A 25335-nucleotide genomic window follows, 5' to 3' on the forward strand; every position below is an offset into this window, starting at 1 on the left:
AGAAGGAGCTAATAGATCGCTTATCTGATAATTAGCCCTAACTTTGGTTGGGGGAGGGGGGAACTATCGTTATTGGCTTTATGGTAGAGCAGCTCATCGCATGTCAGTCCAAGACTGTGAAAAACACACAGACAAACCAACCCCACCTACCTACTACCATCTACCTCTTCCCTGGCTCCACATATGAAAATTAACTAAAAATGATGCAGCGTGTCACTGATGGGAATCTCTTTCTGCTTTTCTGTTCTTGTGAGTGCCTTCTTTAGGGGTATACAGGGTGACCTTGTCCTGTAACAGAGATGCAATGCTTTGTTTCTACCCCGCTAGGTTTCCCCATGTCCGTGACGTGTTGGCCGAGGCTCTGCGGCTCCTCTCCGCCCTCGGAGCGGCCAGTCGCTGCCCTCTGGACTCCGTGATCCCCGGCGGGCGTCATGAGCATTGCAATCCCTCTGGGAGTCACCACACCAGATACGTCCTACTCCGACATGGCTGCAGGATCGGAGTGAGTGTTACCCCATGGAGCAGGAGGAGGAGGGGAGGGTGTCAGAGGGCTGCCCTGCAGTGGAGCTGCAGGACTGGTGCTGTTGCTTTCTCCACTTGGGAGAGAGGGGAGCTGGTCCACTGGCTGTGTGAGAGGTGAATGCAGAGACAGACTCTTGAGTGTTCAACAAATGTGGCATTATGGAGATTGGTAAGTTTGACACAGGAGGTGGTGAAGAGAATTCCAGCAATATGAGGCACCCAACCATAGGGTTTATATCAGCTTGGTTAGCAAGTCTGTACTCTGCTGTCTTCTACACTCAAGTGCGGGGAGCTTTTGCAGTACTTATGCTTGGTGTTGGAAAGGTACGAGCCAGCTCCTTTTCCAAAAGCTATGTTCTGCGAGAGATCAGTGTGCTGAGCCTCCCTCTCCGCAGAGCCTACTAGCTCAGACTCGGTAACAATCATACATGGCTCATTTCTGGACCCTTTTGGAGCTTGGCCAGAGGTGTGAGACAGCACCAGTCTGTGTAGACACGTTTGTTTTGTTTCTGCCCCTGAACATGTTCCAAGAAGCACACCTCGGTGGGCAGTCCTTCAGCGTCCTCACCACGGGACACTCTGCAGGGCTCTCACTGCAGTCCTGTCTCTGAGGCCTGTGGGAGAGGACTTAACATTTTCTTTAAAAGACTGCTTCTGCAGGAGTCAGGAATATTTTGAATCCAGAAAATATTGCATTGTGATCTTTTAAAACCCTTGTTAGAAGGATGTCAGCTTTTGTTGGGGGTGAGCGGGAGGACTCAAGTTATTTCTGTGTGCTTCTACCTCCTGCTTTTCTGCATCCTTCTTTGAAATACAGACTGTAGCATCTTTTTACAAAAACTTACAGAGGGCATTTTGGAGACAGATTTCCCCCATGTATTATTTAAAGGTACCTACTGTGCACATACCTGCTTGTCAGACTGATCAGTGTGGAACAGATACTGCTTCAGGCTCTTATTAATTTTGAGCTATAAGTGCCGTGGGGTAGAGTATGAGTCATTGTTTTTCCCTTCCACCTTGCCCTGGTGTGACGATCCACAGAGTTTGACTACACAGGGGCACTCTCTGAAAGACTGCTAATGCTCTTTTTTTGTCTGTCTTGGCACTGGCCCCATTCTAGGCATTCGCCTTCGTGCTGCTCCATTCCACCCTAAAGCCTGTGTTTTTACATGTTTTTTAAACAGGGAGTCAGAATCTAGTAAGTCACTCGTCTGCAGTGGGTATATGATCCTTCCCTTTTCAGGATTGAACATTCAGTGTTGCTTGTCACCATGCTTCTCCCACACCAGCACTTTAAAGGTTCAACGCGCAGGAATTTTAAACTGTTTATGACAGGAGAAAGAGTGCTAAATAGTTTACTCATGTACTAGACATTTCGCTTTCAGAGCTGAGCATGGTAGAGAGGAGACCCAGATGTATCTACACATGTCCCTTGTACCATTTAAATATCAAAAGGACTGACTGTAAACCTTCTGCAAAGCGTTTTCTCTTTTACCTGGTTCTAAGCAATTTGTAGGTCCAACTTGCTGCTGGCCTGGATTGCTTTGAAAAAAGGCTTTTGAAGCTTTCTGAATTGGTTTCTCTGTATGTTTTCTAAGACTTGAGAATGCCAGGATTTTATTCTCCGGCCTTTGCATCGATGCACTGTTACTTGCTGCTGAAGTGTCCTTTGAAAGTTAACGCGATCCTCCACTCCTCCTCTGAAACTGCTAGTTTGATGCATGAACTAAGCTTCTTGTCTCTTGTAAGAGATTGATTTCAAAAACATGCATCGTGAAGGCAGTGGGAAGGTAAAAGGAAAACTACCTGGCCCTCTTCTTGGGCTGAGCTTTAGCATCTTTCCTTGGCGTCTGATACAGAGAAAAGTGTTTGTGTTCATCTGCAGGTGACGTGGAGGCTGCAGGGTAGTTTAGCCGTGTTAGTCTGACTGCATATTGGAAGTTGTTGCAGCTCCCTGGCGAGTTGCTGCAGAGGAAGTGTGGGCCCCAGCGTTGTTGCCCCTGGACACTGTTGCACCAACAGGCTTGAAGTTTTATTGCTAGTACTTGCAGCAGCATTGCTGGTATTCCAGGCTGACTGTAGTTAGGAATGTGGGTGACTTAGGGGACAGATCTGCTGCTTAGGCTCTTTAGCATCTTTCCCTTCTAATATTGTTTCTGAAAATACAGTTGAACCTGACCAGATTTAACTCTGTTCCAATCTGGAAGTCCTAAAGGACTGTTGCAGGGATCCAGCAAGGCCAGATTATGTGGCAAGCTCTACACAGAGTCTTTTATTAAGAATATTATCCTCTGGGAGTTATCGCCACCTATATCTCCCGCTTTTGACAATTTGCTGTAGTTACATTGGAAACCAACTGGATTTATCGTGTCACGCTGCTAAATCCTAAGCTGCAGAAGTGTAGTTTGCATAGGTTTAAGGTTGTCTGCTTTCTTCAGTTTTTGTGTAATAAATTATTGCTCCTTTATATTGCAAAGACAGATCCACTTCACTCCAGAATAGGCTAGAAGGTTAGTGCATTGGAGAGTATATCAGGTTTAGTGGCAGGGTGGGGCAGACTTCAGTGCAGCAGAGATTTCGAGAGCTCGCAGGAAGTCCAAAGGGCACAGGGGTTAGTGTTCCTGGGTGGTGGCTAAACACTGCCCCATGCGTGACCGCTGGTGGCTGCTGTTTGAGTACTAAATCAGGATTCATGCGGACAATGTAGCACCCAGTGAGAATCCTGCAAGATCTCACCAGAGCAGCAGAGGACCAAGGTGAAGTTTTCCTTTCCTGTATTTTTCTGTCCTGCTCACAGCTCCATGCTGTAATTTTGAAGAAGATTTCACTTGTGGACATGATTCGGTAATACTCTGCCACATTCTGATATGGACCCTACTTCTCATCTGTGCAGAGCTTAGCACTGATTTGTGTCTTCTGCTGGTAACAGACAGTGTGTTTCCTTGTTCTGTCTGGAGCCTTGTTATCTAACATTCCCTGCATTGAATTGCAGCTCTCCCTTCTCTAAGTAGGGTTTCTGCAGCTTTTCTGCTAAGGATATACCTTTCATTTTTTGCTGTTTTTTTTCACCACCGTGTGGTGGAAGGGTGCATTGTACCTCAGCAGCAAATCTCCTGTTCAGCACATTGTACACTATATTGCTCCGCAGGAAGCACAGGACGAATCTGATTTGTCTGTGGCCACTGTCTGTCCGGGTCATGAATTTCGTTGCCTCTTGTAACAGGAATCTCTGAACTCCCGGTAGCTGCTGTCGAGAAAGCTGCAGGTTTCATGCAGTGTTTATCACGGGACGTTGGACTCAGCTAACAGTATCTGAGGGAGACAGAAACAAGTGCAGATGCAGGAAAGCTGCTTAGCTGTTCTTTGAAATAAGCTGTTGCAGAGATAAAAGGGCAGTACTGTTCAGTGGGTTTGAGTCAGGCTGGCTGAGTTCCGATACGAATGCTGAACTAGACCCAACTTCCTGAACTATAAGGAAACTGAGCTTCTTACATGCTAATTATCTGTTTAACTTCCCAGATTGAGACCCAGTTATATTAACCAGTTAATGAGTTATCCAGGGTGGCCCCTGCTCAGTTCCTTCCTTCTGAAAGCAGGTTCATCCTGTACAACTTCTGTGCACATGATGCCCGGTGAAGTGCATAGTAACACCTTGATTTCATTAAGTTTCTTCATTTTGAGCTCATGTGTTGAATAGAAAAGAGCAGTGAAATGCCGGCACTGATAAAATGATGTTGTATTGATGGGTTTTACTTCTGGCCCTTTCTGCAGCCCAGAGTCTGTGGAAGCTAGTCCAGCTGTCAGTGAGAAGAATGTGTACTCCAGCCACGGCTATGGGGCCCCCCAGAAACACAGCTATCGCGGGCTGCCTTACGCAGTGAGTACTCTCTCTGCAGTGAATCAGCTCTTGACTGTCTACTTCACTCTTTTCTCCTTGTTCCATAGTTCTTTGCCTGTTAAGCCTTAGTAGTTTTGGCTTATGTATTAGGGAACACTGAGTTACAGCTGAGTTCTGCTGTACATTTTTGCATTTGTGAGTTTATTGTTTGAATAGTCTTTCATACTCTATAGCAAGCTTTATCAGTGTTCTAGGTGATAGATTTTTACCTGAATGAAGTATATGAATGGAGTGTGAATATGTATGAATATATCCTATTTTCCTGGTGGTAATTTTATGCCCCATTTGGCCTGTTGTGCACTATTTATACTTGTTTCAATTGCGCAGATTTTCATATTGGTAGTTTATAACTACGAGAAGGAAGGAACAGTCAGGAAGAGTGGGAGCATGGCTTGAAACTAGGGGATGAACAGGACATCACAGAATCACTGAGGTTGGGAGGAGCCTCTTGAGGTCACATAATCCAACCCCCTGCTCAAGCTGACTCTGAGCTGGCTGCCCAGGACCTTGTCTGGTTGGGTTTTGAGTAACTCAACAGACAAACTCCAAAACATCTCTCAGTTCCAGTGTTTGACCACTGATGTCATCTTAGATTATTGGCATTGCAGCAGTTAATGTCAAAATAGCCTAGTTGTTTTCATAGGGTTTTAATTTAATTTATTGGTGCAGAAGATGACCGTTCAGATCTTTCAGAGCTATTGCTTTACCTTCTTGGTAGATGGACGAATTCAGACTACTGTTTTATGCCAGTTGTTAAATAATAACCTGGGAACTGTGGATTTGGGACTACAGCTTCTAGGCACCGTAGCTTCACATTAAAAGTAGTACTGCAAATACTCGTTTTCAGGATCATAATTATGGAGCCCCTCCTCCTCCAACACCACCAGCCTCTCCTCCTGTCCAGACCATTATACCTCGTGCAGAACTGAACGGCCTGCACTCACCTGATGAGGAGAACTCCAGGGACAGTGAGACCTCCTCAGAAGGAGAATCAATTCCCACTTGGTGCCACTGCAGTGTCTCCCAAGATGGTTTCCTCCTCAAGTGTGAAAAGTGCAGGTAAGCTTTGGTGCAGTGCAGATCTGGACTGCTGCTTTTGTTGACTTCTCATACCGAACCGTGTCACGTTTGGGCTGTGGGACAGACTTCCTTTTGCTAACTGGAGCATTCTTTCCAGTGCTTTACCCAGTATTGACCCTCCTCCTTTGCGTTGTCAGCCTGACAAGTGTTGGTGGCACCAGGAGTGGAGATGAGGATGTTAAATCGATGTTCTTATCATCCTGGGCCCCACTGAGGGCACGCACCTTGTGACATCCTGTTGAATTTCAAGTGACTTTACTCCTACAAACCAGCTTCAATTGTGCATTCTCCTTTGGCAGAGGAATGAGCAGGGGGAAGGTGATCAGACTCCGCCGCCGGAAGCAGGACAACGTGTCAGGTGAGCTTGAGGTTATAATTCTGATAATGGTGACTTTAGCTTTCTTTCTTTCTACACAACCTTTGTCTTTTGACTGCCGTAACCTCACTGTGATCAGTGCCTGCTACCGTTCTTTGCCTCCCAGCCACTGGGATTTTCTCCTCTCCTTCCTCCTCACCTCAGTTAGCTCTTGGGAAAATCAGATTATCTTGTGAATGGAAAAGGGAAATGTTCATCACTCACTGTTCTGGAGATACCAGAAGTTAGGGAGACCTGTTCTGGTTTGGGTGGGAAAATTGAGGCGGAAGAGCTCTTGCAGGGTCATCAAGTCTTACTGATGAGAATGGTCATAAGGGTAAGCTGTTTTCTCTGGGGTGAATAAAAACATTACTAACGAAGCACTTCTCTCTCCAGGTGGGGACAGCAGTGCAACTGAGAGCTGGGATGAAGAACTATCTCCTTCTACAGTGCTGTACACAGCTACACAGCACACCCCTACAAGCATCACGCTGACTGTCAACCGCGTCCGTAGAACCAAACCTAAGAAGAGGAAGAGGAGTACAGAAAAAGCTCGTGCTGCTCCAAAGGCCAAAAAGATCAAGGTGGAGTGAGACAAAGTTGCTGCAGTTCCTGCAGAGTGTTGTGGTTGATAAGTTGGCAGTAGACAAACTTTTGTCCTGTCAGGAGTTGCTCTTCCTGGTGTAATAATGTGACGCCTTGTATTTGTGACCTGCTAGAGTATATGGCTGTTGGTTTAAAGATTACATTACTGCAACTCCACCCTTATTTCCCAACACTGTCCATTCATGCTCAGAGCTTGGATTTGATTACATATTTTCCCTTCTACTCCATTAGGACTTGGGGAGATAGCTTTTGAAGTCTGTTTGTTTGAGGCAAAGGGGCAGTCTGTGAATGGAATGAAAAATGAAGAGAGCGTGGCATTTCTTAGCGGGCTGTGTGAAAGAATCTGGGCTGCAGAGATTCTTGGCACTGTTCTTCAAGGGACAGAGATAGTGCCTGTGTGGAAAACTATGTAGGTAGTGATGAACATTTGCTGAGGGATGACTTTGCTGTTGTCTTTGTGAGGGTTTGGGGACTGAAATAATTTTGGATTGCTTATATTGGAATGCAAGTCTGTGAACAGCTGGTTCTTTCCTATCATCTGCTAGGTTTTACCATGATTTTCCCCAGGTTAGGTTTCCCTTGAAGTTCTTCTGGCAGGCGCTGATTAAATAAAAGACTGGGAGCAGGAGCCATGTGAGGTCTTCAGGTTTTTTGTTGTGAAGCAGCTTGATTCTGTTGCCTGCCCTTTCTTCTGCCAAAGCAAGTGGGGTTAGTCGGGACAGTTTTGCTTTTGATCTTGAGATTTTTACTAAGTATAAAGCAGGCCTTTTTAGTTCAGAAATCCTGGTCATCAAGCTTTTCAGCAGTTTCCACTGGATTTGCATTGCAGAGTCTTTTTTTTCGAGTCCATTGCAGTCCTCCTGTAATTTTTGCTGCCTTTTGTTAAGGGCTAGTCTGTTGGCGTAAGTTCTAGTGTGGTTCTGGGATGCTAATTCTGTGCAAATATGTAATACTTTGGTTTTTCTCTCTTTCTCTCCTTGTTCGGGGGACAGGCCTTTCGAGAGGGCTCACGAAAGTCTCTGAGGATGAAGGTGAGTAGAACTGAGAACCATCTGTGCTGGTGGTGGGGTTTTTCCCCTGTATTTTGTGCCTCTCTTGGTCTGCCTGGGGAATTTTTGATTATGGGGTCAACCTCAGAATAATCTCAAGCCTTACCATGCACAAGCAAGCCTATTCAAAAGGGTATCACAGGAATTGCCCCTTGAACGTTGCTTTTGCTTCAGATAGCTTTCTGTAAGGTAATGTCATCCACTTCCAAGGGATGTGTCTGATTCATGACACTTGGGAGTGGGATGTTTGATGTAAGGGATATAGAACTGGTTGTGGCCACTCTTCATTTATAAGGTCAGTTATCATTTGATGGCATCAAAGCTCTTTTAAGCTTTTGCATCAAAGTAGTGCACAAGTTTAATACTGGGAGTCCCCAGCAGCGTGGCCTTGATTGTCTCCACGCCCTCTTACTGGAGACGGATGGGACAATAATACAATAATATTTCTCTCAGACCTTCTGCAATAGTGGTAGGTGTGGCTCTCTGGAAGAAAGTTTATTTGATGAAAAAAATAGACTTGCACTTTGAGCTAAACGTGTTTCTAAGAAACACAAGAGGTGCCTTAAAGTTCACTCTGTTCCATCTGCCGCAGCACTGTAGCTGAGTGGCTTCTCACAGGTGGCTCAGGGCAAACGGGACAATCCTGTGGTGTGTCTGTCTGTATGCTCCTATCTCCATAGTACCTTGAGAGGGTAAAAAAGCATGAGAATTTTTAACACTTTTAATATACATGATGAAAATAATGATTGTTCTTCAGTGGTCCTTGTCATTAATACGTCACTGTCCCACACGTCTCAGTCCCTTATGAAGCCAGCTGAGTTACTGACCTCTGGAATATTATTTGTTGAATTACTTCAACTATTGTCAAGTAAAGAATGAAGCTTTTTTTTTTTCTTACCAGCTTCTTTTTTTCCCATCCCTTACAAGATGGTATAAATGGATCAGCTCATTTTGCCCTCTCTTCTTTACACTGCTTAGGACTTGCCATTTTAACCCTCTGGGTTTTAGCTTATGCTCTCTACATTCTTGAAACCCTGATGACCACTTAGCTAGAAGGCTCTGAAGTAATTTTTCATCAGTCACTGCAAAGATTGAGATGCAGTCAGCATCATCTAGCACTATGTTCGACGTGAGTGGGTTGACTGTAGGACAAGCCTACGCAAGATTTTTTTGTCTTTGTGTGTTCTGTTCCTTTGCTTTTTAAATCTACTTTTTTTTCCAAACTGACTTAGAAAACTTCTTTTGACCATGTATTAGCTTAATTTTCTTGTATGTAGCAGTGCCAAGTACCAACTCTCAAGAAGTCTTAGTCCTGCACAAAGTTCTCTGTAGGTTTCTAAGTGTCGCTGTTGTACAAAGTCCTGGTGGATGCAGGTTCTGAAAAGAGGTGTCTTCATAACTGACACTTACTGAGTTTGGAATAGATGTGCCTTTTTTTATAGCATGCTCATTACGCTCAGAACACTGTGGACAGGTTTTACCTGCGGTGCGCGAGCCATTCACTCTTGGCTGTTTGCAGAATTCGCCTTCTGAAGCTCACGCCTTGGATGAGAACACAGCCGAAGGCTGGGAGAGTCGAATACGGCTGTGGACAGATCAGTACGAAGAAGCCTTTACTAACCAGTACAGCGCTGATGTTCAGAACTTGCTGGAGCGTCATCTAAATTCTAATAAAGAATACGTGGGCAAAACCGCCATGCTAGACACAATCAACAAAACAGAGCTGGCCTGCAATAACACTGTCATTGGGTCCCAGATGCAGGTAAGAGCCGTTGTGACAGAAGTGGGTCCTCTGGTTTCTAGACATAAGGCGTGGGCGTGGGTGAGCAATATCATAGCTAGTCATATAATTTCAGACCAATAAGTGTAGATTTGATATAAAAGGGAACAGAAGGGGTGCCAGTACCAAGACAGATTCAGAATCACCTTCAACCAAATCAGTGTGGCTACAGTGGGAATGTTTTGTGCAGTTCTGCGATGCAGTTCATGGGTATTTTACCATAAATACTTTTGGTCATGGAATAGCATGAGGCACAACCAGATCTGTCACCTGCTGGAGACAGGAAATTTCCTGGGGAATATTTTGTGCAGTTCTGCGATGCAGTTCATGGGTATTTTACCATAAATACTTTTGGTCATGGAATAGCATGAGGCACAACCAGATCTGTCACCTGCTGGAGACAGGAAATTTCCTGCTTTCTAGATGAGTTTTTCTGTCTTTTTTTTTTTTGTTTTTGTGTGTGTCTGGCTCGTGTGGAAAACTATTTTAAAGACCCTTTCAACATTATTTAAATATTTTGGATGATTATTTGGACTCCGGTAACTTTCAAATACTGCGCAACTACGTTTGATTTCAGGAAACTGTCTCTCCCTAACTTTTCTGAAATGGGCAATGATTGGTGTCTTGTCAGCTTCATGGAGCACTTTTAGACAAGGAGAAACAGGAAGAAGATGTGTTTGTGTCATATATGGCCTTCTCAGCTGGTGTTTCATCCGGTCCCTGCTTTATTGAGCAGAGAGCAGCATTCCCACTCAGTTCAGGCTTTGTGGGGCTTCCATGTCCAGGGGAATGGAAATTGGTGCAACCCCAAAACGATTGGGCTCCAAAACAGGTGGTGGGGCACCTCTTCTGTAGAATGGGAGCAGAGTCAGAAACCCGAATATCAGGTATATGTTTGTGCTTGAATCTTGCTTGTTTATATCAGCTGACTAACCACTCTGTGAAGTTCACGTGTTCCCTCTCACCTTTCCCTCTGGCAGAGCACTGATATTGCTAGTGAAGGAAAGTGCAGAACCTAGTTCTGGACCTAGTTTCCTTTCACTCTTGCCTCTAGTTCTGCAATAATAAGACTTCTGGGGGAGCTGGTTATGTGAGTAGCCTTCCTAAAGAAAGCAACTGAGAAAATAATAGGGAAGAAGTAGTTCTGCTTCTCTAGAAATCTTAATGTTTTCTAAGTCTAAATGTAAATTCTTCTTCACATGAGGTGTTTTTTTTTTAAGTTCTGAAATAGGCAATAAAACAACATATGGTGTTTCTTTTTATCACATTTGTAGAGTACAGCGGGACAGGTGATTATAAAAGATATAAATGTACTTGTTCTTGCCATGCTCTCTTCGCCTCTCCCTTCCCTGTACAGGCAGAGGTTTTCCTGCAGGGAAAACTGCCCAGTATTCCAAATCAGAAGACTCCAAATGCAATACATACCAAACAAACAGAAAGATAGAAAGTTGCAAAAACCTCAGCGTGAGCTGCAATTACTCTAAACAAAGCCGTAGGTAGGTGCCTGCCATTGCACATGCTGGGAGAGTGTAAAGGGACTTCGTGGTTTTGTAGCTCCTCTTGGGTATTGAGGAAAGACCAGGTGGCTGTCCTGGGCTGCTGCTTGTCAGCCCGTACGTCCTTGTTGGCTCTGCTCAGCAGATGGCCGTGGAGTGCTGCGAGGAGGACAGCCTGTGCAGGTGTGGAGTGCCTGGTCTCCCATCCTGTGCTTTACATTTTCATTTCGCTCACTTGTCTCATCTTTGTTAGACAAACTGAGAAGGCTTTTTGGTTTGCAGCAGTTGTCTTTTAACCAGGTGTCAGTACTGTAAAAGTAGCTTTTCTGGGAGATAAGGAAGTAGGTACTTTGAGCTAGAAAAAAATTAAGGAGGTTATGTCAATATGCAGATAGCAGCTGTGTATAGAAGATGGATATCGTAACTGCTTTATTTGGCCATGAAGACTCTGGAGAGAGGAGAAGGGAATAAAAATAAAATGGTTTATATGCTCTGCATACTCTCACACTTGAGAGAGTTGTTTGGCTTGGGTAAACAATGATGCATGTGTGTACTTAAAAAAAAGAGAAGAAAGCTTCCTCAAGCCAGGAGGAATAGGGAAAGATGTGTTAAGAGTTACACGTACAGGATATGGGATTTTGATGATTGGAATGTTTTGGGTAAACCAATTCTCAATGGTCCTGATGTTGCAAAGGGAAACTTGTGAAAGCATGAAGCTATTCAGTATCAAGAATAAAATAATCTTAGTGCTGGCTGCTGCCAGGTGCTCGACAGACTGAAAACTCTGAATCACTTTTCTGCCTGGTGTTGCCAAACCAAACCCAGGGTCAGTATTTGCCCTTTGTTGCCTCTGATAACTGCTGAGTTGAGCTCAAACCCCTGATTGATTTCCCATTCTGAAGTGAAGAGCGAAAGGGCCTCCATAAAATAAAGCCACTGAGTATTATGCAGATGTTGCTCTGCAAACATACCAGTCTGATTAGCAGTCAGCAATCCCTAGCCTATGACACGAATAAAATCATTTGTTCTTTTCACACATGAAAGCATGGCAGCTAATCCTCTTCATATTTCTAAATTCAGAGAATGAAAACAAGCTGAGCTAGGGTCTTATCAGAAGAGCTATGAGATCATCCCTGTTTTACCATACTCAGATAATTGTTAGATTTTACAGATGCAGAGCTTCTCTTTCCTTCATGGGCTCTCTTCTCCTCCCACCACCCCATCTTAGCCCACTTGTGTTCCCCAAGTTGTTTTCCAGCATCAGGTGAACAGCAATACAAGTCAGTCATGGGCTAAAGGTGAGAGTGAAAGCTGCCAGACGTTAACTGGCAACTCTGAAAGATTCTCCGAGAATTTGACAGAGTAGTAGAATAATCTAGGTCGGAAGGAGCCACTGAAGGTCATCTGCTCCAACCCTTCTGCATAGGACCAGCTTAGATGAGAAGCTGATTATAGTAGTAAACAAGTGGTAATATAGAAACAAAATTGTTCATTTCTCAGTCCTAATTTATCTGCTAACTTCAGATACTTTCTCCTTATCTCCTTCTTCACACAGTAACAAATCTAGTCCCATTTATTTATCCTCTGTTAGCCCAGTTGGAGAGTACGAAGTGTATCCAATGTTTTTCAAACAATTTAGCCACTACTCTCAGCAATGTAAATAGTCTTATCCTACAGTTCACTTGCATCATGGGTTTGTTGGTCAGAAATCAGGGCCAGCAGCGTGGCTTCGTAGTCTGGAAACAACGTGGTTTCTTTTGTGCCTGCTCAGTGGACTTGGAGAATCCTCTGTGAGCTTGTATCAGGACCTGAGATAGGAAGAGGTGAATAACACCCTGCAAGGCTTTTCAGAGTCTCCAGTACGTACATACAGGTTTTTCCAATTGTCACTGTGAAAAAGAGATATGCCCCGTAGGCACGATGAATGTGGCATTGGATATATCTCTTAGGAGATCTGGAGTAGCAAGACCATTACTCCCATCTGCACTGGTTTCAAATGAATATTTTAATAAAGCTGTCTTTATCCTGGACCTGAGTGAGAGAAGTCGACAAAGAGATCTTACTGTACTGACTGATACAAGATCTGCAGTATTATGTCATATTAGAACAGTGAAAGTCATCTTCCTCCCAAAGAGGTTTGATTCAGAGCACATAGAAGATTCCATAGACTCTGTGCTTCAATGCTTTCGCATGGTCGGTACGGAGGCTTTTGTTTGGCTCCCAGTGCTGGGTGCTGCCTTCAGGCATTACCTCTATTTTCACAAGGTTAGAACATCATGCGTCTGTCATTGTGCAGACTGAGCCCCTTCTTAAGCTGATGTGATTTTTACCCGTTTGAGCAGATTGCTCAGTAGCTGTTTCTAACAGGGTTTTATTGGGAATAGTTGGGAGTTTCCTTTTAATAAGACCTTGTGGGTTTTTTTCTCCTTTAGATAGATGACTGTCATTATTACTGAAGTAAGAACACTTACACCTCAATTCACTCCGGAAGAGTGTCAGAACCGGGTCCTTATGCACAGTGAATAGCACGCTTAGGAAAGAGCAGGCACAGCTCTTGTGGTGAGGCAGCCAGCCATCTTCACATCATTTTTACTTGCAGAGGGTTTCACTCTGTTAAGCAAGGAAAGTTTGTTTTTGTGGAAGACTTTCCTGTGCTCTAGTGCTTTTCCTGTCCCTTCCATTATTCTGTAAAACGTGTCATATGTGTATGTCTGTGCTTAAAGAATGTTGTGGTTTCATACTGTCAGGACGCAGTGTTGTGAAAATCCATTGTAATAGAGCTGTGGGCGTTAGCACGCATGTATTTCTTCATGTTAAAAAATAAAAAATCCACAGCAGTAGTTGAGCAGGCAGATGAAGAGAAGTTTCTAGATGGAGACAGAAATTGCCAGCTTAGGTCTTTGGCCTGTTAGCTAGAATTTACCATCCTCTGCAGAAGGAAAAAGTTGGGTTTTTTCCCCTGAACATGTGACAACCCACAATTTAGAGAAGATTTGAGTTACTCTGGCTGTGAAAGTGGTCATAATTGCAGAGCAGTTCTCTGTAAGCAGCAACTGACAGGTCTGGTTATGCCTCCTAGCTGCAAGACTGAAATACTTGGTCTGTTAGACTTGTGAGACTTAATGTGGAAGGAAAGGAGTAAATACTCTGCATTTGATAAATATTATTAAGGTTGCTACTAAATTGTTACTGAATGAACAATATATTCACCCGACAGAGTTTATGTGTGTTACTACTAGAGTAATTTTTCTTCATAAGTAGGTAAAATATTCTTCACGGGTTAGAGGCCTTGGGTTTAAATTCTCCTATTTTGCTCTGGTTTTCTTACAGCTGCAGCTGGGAAGGGTGACTCGGGTTCAGAAGCACCGGAAGATCCTGAGGGCAGCAAGAGACTTGGCACTAGATACCCTTATAATTGAGTATCGAGGGAAGGTTATGTTACGACAGCAATTCGAGGTCAATGGGCATTTCTTCAAAAAGTAAGAGTACTATGAGGTGATTAGTATGAGAGCATCATGGCACAGAGAGACTAGTGTCTCTGTGGGATAATGCATGTTTACAGGGCCCTTGTCAGCTGTGCCAGCTATAGAAATGTGAAATGGAATATACAGCCTCAGCTTGATGCTCTGCTTATGGACCAAAACCCACTGCAGCAGATCTGTTAAACTGTGGTTATGGAAGTGCCTAAGCATCCAGTGCAAGGTGTGCTGGAAGCAGCGCTTCCATCAGTGCTGTGAGGGATGTAAGTGCTGCGGGAACTGGGTGTTTTGGGTTGAGACGTTCTGTTGCTTCTCCAGGCCATATCCCTTTGTGCTGTTCTACTCCAAGTTCAATGGCGTTGAGATGTGTGTTGATGCCCGCACCTTTGGTAATGATGCCAGGTTCATCAGGCGTTCCTGCACTCCAAATGCAGAGGTAAATTCTCTCTTCACCATCACTGTAATTGCAAATAACATGTTTACCCAGGCGTAGTGCATCCCCTTTTTATGAATGTTACTGCACTTTAAGTACAGTAAATGGGGTAAATTCTTTGTATCTCTTCTTGTTTGATGGTTTATACTTGGAAGATGAGAACATTTGGGGTTTTTTGGAAGGAAGAGGTTTCTTCTATGGCTTTCCTTTCACTGCAGAATGATAGGGTAAGCAGGTGATACTAAGTGTAATTGGAAAAGCACAGGATGAGACAAGAGCAGCAAAGCAGGCTTTTCCCTGTGGAGGTTTTAGGATAATTATTCATGGAATAGATAAGAGCTACTTTACAGAAGGAGACTTCCCTCTTGGAAGTAAGAATGCAGCTTGTGGAGATGATAGTTCCTCTCTACTTTGTTTAACAAGGTCCGTCATGTGATTGCTGATGGGATGATCCACCTGTGTATCTATGCTGTTGCCACCATTGCCAAGGACACAGAGGTTACCATCGCCTTTGACTATGAGTACAACATCTGGTGAGTCCTTCACCTCGCCCGGGAGCTCTCCACTGCCCTCCAGGACTGGACATCTTCCTCCAGCCCTTTCCTCGCATTCTACATTTTGCTCCGTTTTCTGCTGAATTGCATTTTCCGGCTATTCTGTCCAGTTCTGCTGGCATATTCTACAATAGAGGCCATAAGGTAGCCTGCTGTCCTTGCTTTGGCACGTGGTGAGATGTTTAGTAGGAGATGCATTGAATGTCTCTGTATAAGGGTTGAGAAATGAAGAGTGATACGAATTATGTTTGTGTTTTGGAGCAGCAACTATAAAGTGGACTGTGCGTGTCACAAGGGGAACCGGAATTGCCCTGTGCAGAAACGTAGCCCAAATGCTGCAGAACACCTACCTCCACCTGTTTTAGGCACACTGATTGGGGCAGAAACACGTCGGCGAAAAGCCCGTCGAAAGGAACTAGAAATGGAACAGCAGGGCATTGCCTCGGATGAGAACGGCAGTCAGCAAACAGAGGAGGTTCCTGAGGGACCTGCAGCAGTCAGTGACAATGAGGTAAAACCCTTGATGCTTCGGTATATATATTTTTATCATTCAGTGGTGTTGGAATCTGATCCAATACAGCACAGGGATCTTCAGAACAGAAACTACAGGAGGACTTTTTTAAACCTCTAGCACCTTAGATTAACAGAGGAATCTTCATAGCTTTAAAACTTTACTGGATTTTCTACATACTAAATCTGGGCTTCTTTTTCAGGTGGTGGCAGAGAAGGAGGAGAAACAAGAAGGGGAGAAAGAGGAGACTGTAGATGAACAGGAAACCTTGGTCCACAGCCGACGGGCAAGTATCTTTCTCAGTCTGGTTATCATCCCCTTAGGACTTGCTCCATGTGGTGAGCAACAGGTCCAGTTGGTTATTTCACTTGTTCGACACAAATTCCAACTGTCAGTGGTCTTCAGCAATTTGATTTAAAGATTTTAAAAAAAAAACAAAACCAAAACAACCAAAACCCACCCAGGCTGACTCCCCATCACAGGATGTATGTTTGGGTACTACAGATCGGAAGGTATAGGGCGGGTTAACACGAGGGGTAGACCAGCACTATTGGCACAAGTCAACAATATTCGCTACATTCTTTATTAGGAAATCCCTTTGTGCTTCCAAATTGTCGTTTCTTAATCAGTCTTCTTGATCAAAATAATACTTCTCTTGGACCTCTGCTGACAGAGTCCCTTCCTAGCCACCTTCTCTGCTAAGTAGAGCTGGGTTTTCACTTGTGCCTTTTATGGGACCAAGGATTGCTTCCTGGGTTAGAATGTTTTATGCACGTAAATGGAGCCATTCTGGCTCTACTTAATTCATTAATTTAAAAACAAAAACAAACAAACCCCAACAAAACACCCCAAACCAACCAATCAAAAAAACCCCCCAAAACCTACACAAAACAAAAAAACTCCAACCAACCGAAAACCCAAGGAAGAAGGAAAGAAGTGCTCCCATCCTTCTACCAGCCAACAAATGTATTGGAGTTAAGGGTTTCATTTCAGCAAATACCTTAATGTTTCTCTAACTGAAGTTATGGATCATGTGTAAATTTCCTGAGAATGCTTCAAACGTTTAGATAAGGCAGCAAATTGCAGAGCTGAGGGCCATCCTGTGGAGAGATCCTTGGATTATCTCTTGCGTTTTTTACAACAGGCAAGATAAAACAGTCAGAGCAGTCAGCGTCAGACTGGCCTTAAGCTCGGAGGGAAGATTTCGTTTTAATGCAGGGAAGCTGATCTCTTTCTGGGACAGTGTATAGTTCAAGAGGACTGTGTGAAGTGTTAGTTTCCCATGAGCCTGTAAGCCCTGTTCCTGTACGTTGCACCAGTTAATCTCTTTTAATGAGATTCAGTTTTCTATACTTGGTATCAGATATCTATAGTTTTCCCGGTCTCTATTTTTTTTGTGTGTGTGGTGAATATTTTTGAGCAGAAACCTGTAAAGGCCACTGTGACTGAGTACACACTGCTGTGTACGTCAAGATACTTTCTCCTCCATGACAAGTCTCAGAAGGCACTTGACCCCACTTCTTAAAATTCACTTGATTCACTTTGATTCTGCCTGGTTTTTGCCAGTCACTGCAGCATTGTACTGGGCCTTTTACGTGCATAATTATCAATTATTTCTGACACAGCTAGATTATAAGGTTTCCTGTCCTTTCTGTTTACCTAAAAAATACCTTTGTTTTGCCTCTCTCTTCTCTTAGGTTCTAATTTCTTATCCACTATGTAAGCTGCTTAGACAAGAGGTTTTATTTTTGAGCCTGGGTGATCTGTTGACATGAGGGAAGGAATGAATCTGCATCATTTTAATCAGTTTGTTCAGTGTCTTATACTTGCTGCAAACTGCTGATTCACTTCTATTGCCTCCGGGCTTCTGTTTGCTTCTAATGTTTGGTCGCTAGCTAGTAGCTGTATTTATTTCCAAGTCACCCCTTCACTCTTTATTATGTGGTTTTTCGTTTTTCAGAAATGACCCATTTCCTTGTGGCGATTTTATGAATATAACCCAGTAGTAACTATGTGGTGCTATTTAAGAGCAAAGTCTAGTTCTTCTAGTTACTCCAAGAACACATGATTCTGTTATTGTTCTCCTGGGAAATTTGCCATGTTGAAAAATGCAAATATCTGAAAGAATTCCTTCTCTCTATCCCATTTCTGGCTCTTGTCAAATAGCAATGACAGTTGTTCTCCTTCCTCTGCTGCGTCCCGTATCTGTCCTTGCTGTGGCCTCTTTGGCGTGATTTGCAGTGCTGACTTAAATTTACTCTTGTGTTCTAGTCCCGGGAAGACAGAAAGGTAGAAGCCATCATGCATATGTTTGAAAACTTGGAGAAGAGAAAGAGGAGACGAGAACAACCATCAGACCGTAACAGCACTGATGCTGAAATCAACATCAATTCTGAAGCTCCAGAGCTGGAGGAAATAAAAACAGAGACTCCTGAAACTGAAGATGGAAGTTCAGCACTGAGTGCTCCTGCTCCAAATGTATCTAACAGTAACAGCAGTACTGGGGTGAACACACGACGGTCTTCACAAGTAGCGGTAAGACAAAGATAGGACTGTTTAATAGCTTGTACCAATCTCAGATGCAGCATAACTGAAGATCATTCAGGTTGGGAGGAGTGTCATGGGGTCTCTAATCAGTTCTGCGTTCAGGCAGAGTCAACTCTGAGGTCAGAGTAGGTTGGCGAGGCTTCTACCCAATCTTGTCTTGAAATCCTCCAAGGCTGGAGATTGCACAGCCCCTCTGGGAAACCTCTTCCAATTCATGACTGTTCTCATGATGAAAAAATGTTGCCTTGTATCTGGCCTGAACCCCTCATTTAGTATATGTAGGTGACGCACTGCTGCATCTCCCTGGAGGCTTCAGTCTGGATGGAGGAAGACTGCTGTTAGGTGCCCCTAAGTCTTCTCTTCTCTGGGCTGAACAAGCCCAGCTCCTTCACCAGGTCGGCCCCTGTTGAACTGGTGTGAGCTTAAGTTGGATGCGTCGCTCTAGTGACTGAGGAATTATTGTTCTTTTTTTTTTTTTTTGGCCCAGTCTACTTTGGGTGCACATCTTCCCATTATATGGCAAGGCCCAGAAACTTGCCTGGAATGACACGTCACCTTGGATCAGGAGTAAGAGCAGTTGCCTTGAGACAAGCGGCAGGTTTAATACTGTTGCTTTCTTCCTTAAGATGATGTTCTGGGTGACCCCTGTAAGAACACAGCAGACAAAACAATAATGTGCCAGTGGTTTAGAAGGGTCCCAGAAACCATCTTGTGAGCCCATACGAACAGAGTGCAACCAGATGAGTCATGTAGTGTCAATAAATAAATCTCAGTCCTTGATTCCACATGCAGAGAAAAGGAATACTCCTAGAGATGCTCGGACTAACGACAGTTTATATCCTAGGATGCTGTCCCTGAGAAAACAGTTACTAAGCCAGCTCCAGCAAAACCCTCCAGGCCCCGACCAAAAAGTCGCTTCTCTCGATACCGGACCAGTTCAGCACAAAGACTGAGGAGGCAGAAACAAGCCAGTTCCCAGCAAGCTGAACTCGCACAGGCTGTCCCAGAGGAAGGAAACACTGCCAGCTTGGTAACCGCAACAGATGTCAGCAATGTGGAAGGTCCAGGAGAAGGCAGACAGTTGGCGGGATCTGACCCAAGTGCTACCCTGGCTGCAGGATCTCAGTCTAATCGAGCTGCAGTAAAGTACCCCAAAACTAAAAAGGTAAATATGATCAAGTGCTCAAACTGGAGAGGAGGAAAAATAGGTTTTGTGTGGCCTTTGGAGAACAGTTGGCTCGGAGAAAACAGTTCTTCAAAATAGTTGGAGTTACGTGACTTTATATTTAGCTACTATAGAACAAATAGTACAGTAAGAGCTCTCATCATGGGTCAGAACCTGGCTGCTCAGCCCTGTACACACAAAGAACAGAGAAGGATACTAGCTAATCTTTACAGTAAGTCTACATAGACCTTAGATACCAACAGAGACATACAGGTGCAACAGGGAGGGTCTCGCTTCTGGGTACAGCAAAGAGTCTAGGAAGAGGTAAATGATACAGCTTTATGTATGCAGGGAAGAAACTGCTTCCAATTGGAGGAGCCCCGAGAGAGAAGGGTTGGAGGGGCTTGGCAACATAAGGAATTGGGTGATAGGAGCTGAGCCCTGGGTGAGGGAAGCAAAAAGCAGGTGTCTCAGTACTGGCGTGGTGGGCAGTAGAGGCTTGGGAGGTGGCTGGCAAAGGCCAAGAGGACAATAAGCTGTTTGTGTTGTTCTTGCAGGAGAACAAGGTACTGATAGAAAGATGGGGAGAGCTGGTGTGTTTGAATCTGTGTACAGTGAGCCAGCAAAAGCTTTTGGCGGCAGCATGCAGAAGTGGCTGTTCCAGCTCTGGTGGCGTAGCTGGCATTTAAAAACTGGATGCTGGTGCTTCAGAAAAGAGCATTGGTTTTTGGGCTGAAAACAAAGGATGTTTGTTAGAAAAGGTTGGATGCATGTGGTCTCAGGAAGTTTTCTGTGTATTCCCAGTGTTTTAGGAGCAAGGAGGAAAAGAATGTCAACTAAAAAAGTTACCTTAAGTCCAACATCATAGCAGTGTAGTGAGACTTGTGTAAAAAACAAACAAAAAAACCCTAACAGAACCACCTTGAAATAACCAGGGTGTGCATCTTGTGAAGTGTAGTAAGGCAGAGGTTCCCTTGTCTATACTAGCAAGAGAATGAAGAGAGAAAAGTGGAGCCATTGTGTAGTAAAGATCAACTGGAATTTAAAAATAATTTTAGAGTAGCTTAAAAATGTGTTTGGTGTGGGAATCAGTGGCAGTATCTTCTTGGGATGGGGTGAGAGGGCAGGCTGGGGGTATTTGTTTAGGACAAAGGAGAAGAGGCTGGCTTTCAGCTTAGAATTGAACACCAAGAGGGAACATGACTGCAGACTACGATGTACAAGCTGGGAGAAACTTGTGAGGAAAAAGAGGAAAAGTTGCAGAAGCTATTGAGCAGCTGCCACATGCTGAGCATAAATTAGCCATTAATACAGTTAGCCTTGCAGCTAGAAACTAGTTTTGAACAAAGTGACCAAGTTTTGGGAAGACCTTCTAATAAGATTAATAGAGCATAAAATCGAGCTCCTTCTGTAAAACTGGATTAGCTGTTGTTGTGCCTGCAGCAGGCGAGAATTGGGTTTGATGCAGGCAGTCCTGGCTGTGTTCTGTCCTGTTGAAGAGGAGGGAGGTTTTCACATGCAGACTGACCTGAGCGTTGCTTCCCCATATGACTTTGTGCCTTATTGCCTTCCTTCTTCACCTGCGCTGGTTGCATTGACACCTGTGTTTTCTCCTTCAGTATCTTGTTACCGAATGGCTGAATGACAAGGCAGAGAAGCAGGAGTGCCCTATTGAATGCCCTCTGCGCATTACTACAGACCCAACGGTTTTGGCAACTACCCTAAATATGTTGCCAGGTCTCATCCACTCCCCGCTAATTTGTACCACACCTAAACACTACATTCGTTTTGGTTCACCTTTCAACCCTGAGAGACGTCGAAGGCCCTTTCAGTTGGATGGAATTTACAGCTCCTGTAAAAAGGTATGTTTGCTCATGTCTTACCTTCAGAGGCTATGAACTCGTCAAGCTCTTACTGACACCCTTGTGAAGTTATTGTGTCCTCTTTGAGCCAATTTCAGTGTATTTCTGCTGAGATGGCCTTGCCTGGTGTGTCGATACAGTCTCCAGGCTATGGCTGCTGACCCTCTTCTAGCTGGGGTTCAGTTTTCATCCTCACCTTTTACCATGGCAGAACAACTGTTCTGTGACACTCCTCTTAGAAACATGTACTTTCAAATCTGCAGTGGCTGTTTATTATCCAGCATATGGGACTCAAGGAGTTTTAGTTGCCCTTGGAATGTTTTATGTTACTACTTTTACTGTCAAAGGATGGTTGGCATTGTGGGGATAGGACAGTGTTACAAAAGAGTACAGTGCCTCAGTCAAGATCCATTGTCTTTGGAGATCCTCTGTTGTTTAGCAAAGCTTCAAGTTTGCCTGTTCATAAGAGCAAGCCCCCAGCTCTTTGTTTGGATCATAGACTGTCTACATATAACAGATACTTGTGGCTGTGCAGGAAGCCTGAACTGAGCCCAGCTGAAGACTTCATTCCTCCAGAGATGGTATGTGGCCAGTAAATGCTGGCACTTACCCATCCACAGGGAAGCAATGGCTCAGGTTAGTTTGCTCAGTCCTATTTCTATCAGAATCCATTTTGCCTGTCATCGGTCAGCTTTGCTCAGATGTTCCTGTGTGATTACCTAAGAACGATTTTATGGAAGTCCTTTCTGATCTTCTGGTCTTGGTAGCTTTCAAAGTCAGGTACCATGTCCTGGTTTCTTTGCCTTCCTTTGAGGGAGTTTTCTAGAGAGAAGCTTTGCTGTTTCTACATTCAGCCACTTTGTTGTCATGCCCTAACAGGCACCTACAAAAAGAAGCTAAGATCTCTAATGGATATTTCCTTCATAGGTAAGACTCTTGATGGTTCGTACATACTCGTAAGAACAAAATCATGTTTGTTTCCATGTGCCTGGGCAATCTCCCCATGCATCTTTAAGCTGAGAACTGTAAGGTTTGAGCCTTTTTTTTGAACCTGGACAGTGTCTTGGAGCTTCAGTGAAGAACGAGAGAAGCATCCAGAGCAAAACTGCAGAGCTGCGTCAAGTTCTCTGCTTGGTGTGTTTGCTTACAGCCAGCCAGCAAGTGCACAGTTCAGTGAAAACTGTTGTCAGGGAACAAGTCTTCCCATCTCGTGCTATGTTTGGCTGTTTTCAGCCATGTGGTAATTCTCACTGCTGGGAGGGAATGGACTAGTCTCACTGTGGGTGACTTACATTTAGGCCACATCCTCCTTGAAGCTGAGTGTCCGAAACTGGGTGTTGTGTTGCGGTGTTGGGTGTTTTCAAACCAGAAAGTTGCTCTGGGTCTTGTAGCCTAAACCCATTTTGTGCATCACAGCATGATGAGTGACTTTTCTTTGACAGGTTGATTTAGACTCATGTTCAGTTCATGATTTACTATGTTAGTTAGAACAGTCCATTAGTTTTCTATCCTGTAAGATTGCCTCTGGCTTTATATCGTACTTTGTTCTGTTCTGTGCTGAGCTGTATCCTGGGTTTTCTCCATCTATTTCCCAATTTAGCAGGAAGATCTTGAATACTGTCTTCTAGTATGTTCTTGTTTCTCGCAGGTTGGCATCATCTGAAAACTTAAGTACACTTCCTCTTCCATGATCTGAAGAATTAATAGAATACTGAAAGCTTCTGTGTCCAGAACAGATGTTGCAGGAAGTAATTTGTTAGATTTCTACATTTTTAAAGTAAATAATTGGTAACTGTTCTAGGAAGGAGTTTCTTCCACTTTATAAGAGTTCCCTAGCTTTTTTGTGGTAAATGCTTGGTAGCATTTGGTGGTTTTATCACTAACAGTCTGGAGATGCAGAAGAAGTTTGCTTCTCGTATTCAGCAACGTGTAGAAAACTCTTACAGGTAAGACCTTCTTTTTAGCCAGCTGAGTTCTAGGAATGGTCCAGAACTTGATGACATTGCTCTCTCAAGACCTGAACTTTTTCTTGTCTGCTTCTGACTACTCAGAAGGTTGATTTATAAAGGCTATTGGAATAGATCACATATTTTCTTGGATTGTCAGGAGGCCTCTTCCTTAAACTAACTGAGGACTGTGCCAGAAACCCTCAGCTGATGATCTCAGTTTGCATCCAGAGCATGCCAGTGTCTGAACCTCGCAAGAAAACTGAGCTGTATAACCTGCTCACGTTAATCACATTGTACAGCGACTTGGCTGTCAGAGCAGATGCCACGTTTGAGGTAGCAGTGTTCCAGACTTGGCTGGCACTTCTCGTTTTTCCTGGTGGCCGCAGTGGAATCCGTTGAGTTACAGCTGAACGGAGGAGAAACGTCTGCATAGTGAAGGCTGTCGAAAGAGATTCTGTCGCCTGCTTTCCGTCGCCTGCTCTTCATCCTCACAATGAAGTTTTCGCTTTGAGGATTGTGGCCACTGAGTTTGATGCACTTCTGTGATTTGACAAATCATAAGACATGTGTGTATCTCTAATAGGATACGTATTGCTGGCACGCAGATGAACTGTGGATTACTGAAAGGTAAACTTAGGGTTTTAAACCTCTCTGGGAGAAGAAAAGGCTGGTAAAGTGAGTCCCTCGAGTAATCTACACAAGCGCAGATTAGTTTGGGATTTTTTTCAGCAGTTTGCTGTCATTTTACTGAATCACTTGCGTGTTTTCTCTTATATTGTGGCAGATATTTTTTACAGTGAAGTAAGCAAAGGTTTCCTGCTTGCCATCAGGAGTCAGTTTGTATCAAGATACAGGACTAGCACACCCACTGCAGCAGCTGATTTGCTTCAACTTCAATTCATGTTCACTTGCATGAGATGTAAAACATTCTCTATTGCCCATATTCAGAAGACCTCTGTGACTTTTATCTCTTATTAGCAGCTGAAGAAAAGATTTGCCTCTCATTCTCTTCTTGTATTAGCCCACTTAAAAACTGCTGTTTGTGTTTTATTAGATGTTTGTGCTTTTTTGTCTCTGGCAGCAAGCACAGTCCTGGAAGAATTGTTATGTGGTTAAACTCAGCCATTTCTCTGATGGAATTGTTAGAGCAGAATCTATGTTAAGCTCTATGCCTTGGTGGAGCGGGGGACAGTGGGTAGGAAACAGCTATTTTTCAAAAATCAGGGTTTTAAGGTAGTTCATCACATTTAGCTCCCTTTTCTTATAATTAAGATTGCTTTTAATAGCTGCCAGAGTTTTGCATTTTATCTATTTATAATCTGCTCTTTACTTACCTTTGTGTTATTGTTGGAGACCGCTGACCCCCACCATACATGTCACCAAGAGCACATAGCCAGCCCCATCGCAGTAAGTGGTGTAGGCCCCGTGCTAAGAGCTGTGTTCTGACAGGTTCCTAACATCTGAACGCGTGTGAAGGAGGTAGTACCAGTGGTCTGAGCAGTCTGCCCTGCTGCACTGAGGTGTAGGAGTCTGAGTGCATCCTGCAAGACTACACAGGAAGTACTGGAGGGGTTGCACGTTTATGTAGTCTCGTTCTGTTTCAGCGCTGGATCAAACAAGCCCTGGAAGAGGGGATGACTCAGACCTCACCAGCACCGCAGGAGAACAGAACCCAGTGTCTATACCAAAGTAACGAGAACAGCAGTTCTTCCAGCATCTGCAAAGATGACACAGGTAAGTGTCAGCACCATCAGGGCAGCGTGGGCCCTTGAGTGAAGGTGGGGAAGCTGCTGAATAACAAAGTTGGGGTGACATCTTAATGTGTACTGCTGCTTGGTGGCACAGCTTTATGGCAGGTGAGGATGTTACTTTGCCATTCATTCAGATTTCTGCAGACCCATTTTAGCTTGAGCACGTGTAAAATTTCTCAGTATTTTTCTGTGAAAAGATAATCATTTTATCTTGGATCACCAGCCTCAGTGCCACGTGATCATTTGTCTAATGGAGGGTTGAGGGGTAGGGAGAAGTACAGTTTCATCTCTTTTCAGC

At 44.0% G+C, this 25335-nt stretch overlaps 1 protein-coding gene across 2 annotated transcripts in view; it reads left to right on the forward strand.

The window, feature by feature from the left end:
- Window positions 1-319: 319 nt before the first annotated feature.
- The window catches only part of SETD5 (SET domain containing 5), a 40521-nt gene continuing 15505 nt past the window's right edge, over window positions 320-25335 (forward strand). The window contains exons 1-16 of one of the 2 annotated variants that reach the window (XM_010137320.1): window positions 320-502; window positions 4294-4399; window positions 5268-5479; window positions 5800-5858; window positions 6252-6439; window positions 7454-7492; window positions 9030-9272; window positions 14117-14265; window positions 14584-14701; window positions 15122-15231; window positions 15517-15763; window positions 15966-16049; window positions 18035-18298; window positions 19155-19475; window positions 21095-21337; window positions 24891-25020. In XM_010137320.1, the coding sequence (XP_010135622.1) occupies window positions 432-502; window positions 4294-4399; window positions 5268-5479; window positions 5800-5858; window positions 6252-6439; window positions 7454-7492; window positions 9030-9272; window positions 14117-14265; window positions 14584-14701; window positions 15122-15231; window positions 15517-15763; window positions 15966-16049; window positions 18035-18298; window positions 19155-19475; window positions 21095-21337; window positions 24891-25020 (2584 nt within the window). In that variant the 5' untranslated portion in view covers window positions 320-431. The remainder of the gene's footprint in view (window positions 503-4293; window positions 4400-5267; window positions 5480-5799; window positions 5859-6251; window positions 6440-7453; window positions 7493-9029; window positions 9273-14116; window positions 14266-14583; window positions 14702-15121; window positions 15232-15516; window positions 15764-15965; window positions 16050-18034; window positions 18299-19154; window positions 19476-21094; window positions 21338-24890; window positions 25021-25335) is intronic. The other variant, XM_010137321.1, reaches the window with a different exon arrangement.

Source organism: Buceros rhinoceros, unplaced genomic scaffold (genome assembly GCF_000710305.1).
Source record: "Buceros rhinoceros silvestris isolate BGI_N320 unplaced genomic scaffold, ASM71030v1 scaffold33095, whole genome shotgun sequence".
In the NCBI taxonomy this organism is placed as follows: Eukaryota; Metazoa; Chordata; class Aves; order Bucerotiformes; family Bucerotidae; genus Buceros; species Buceros rhinoceros.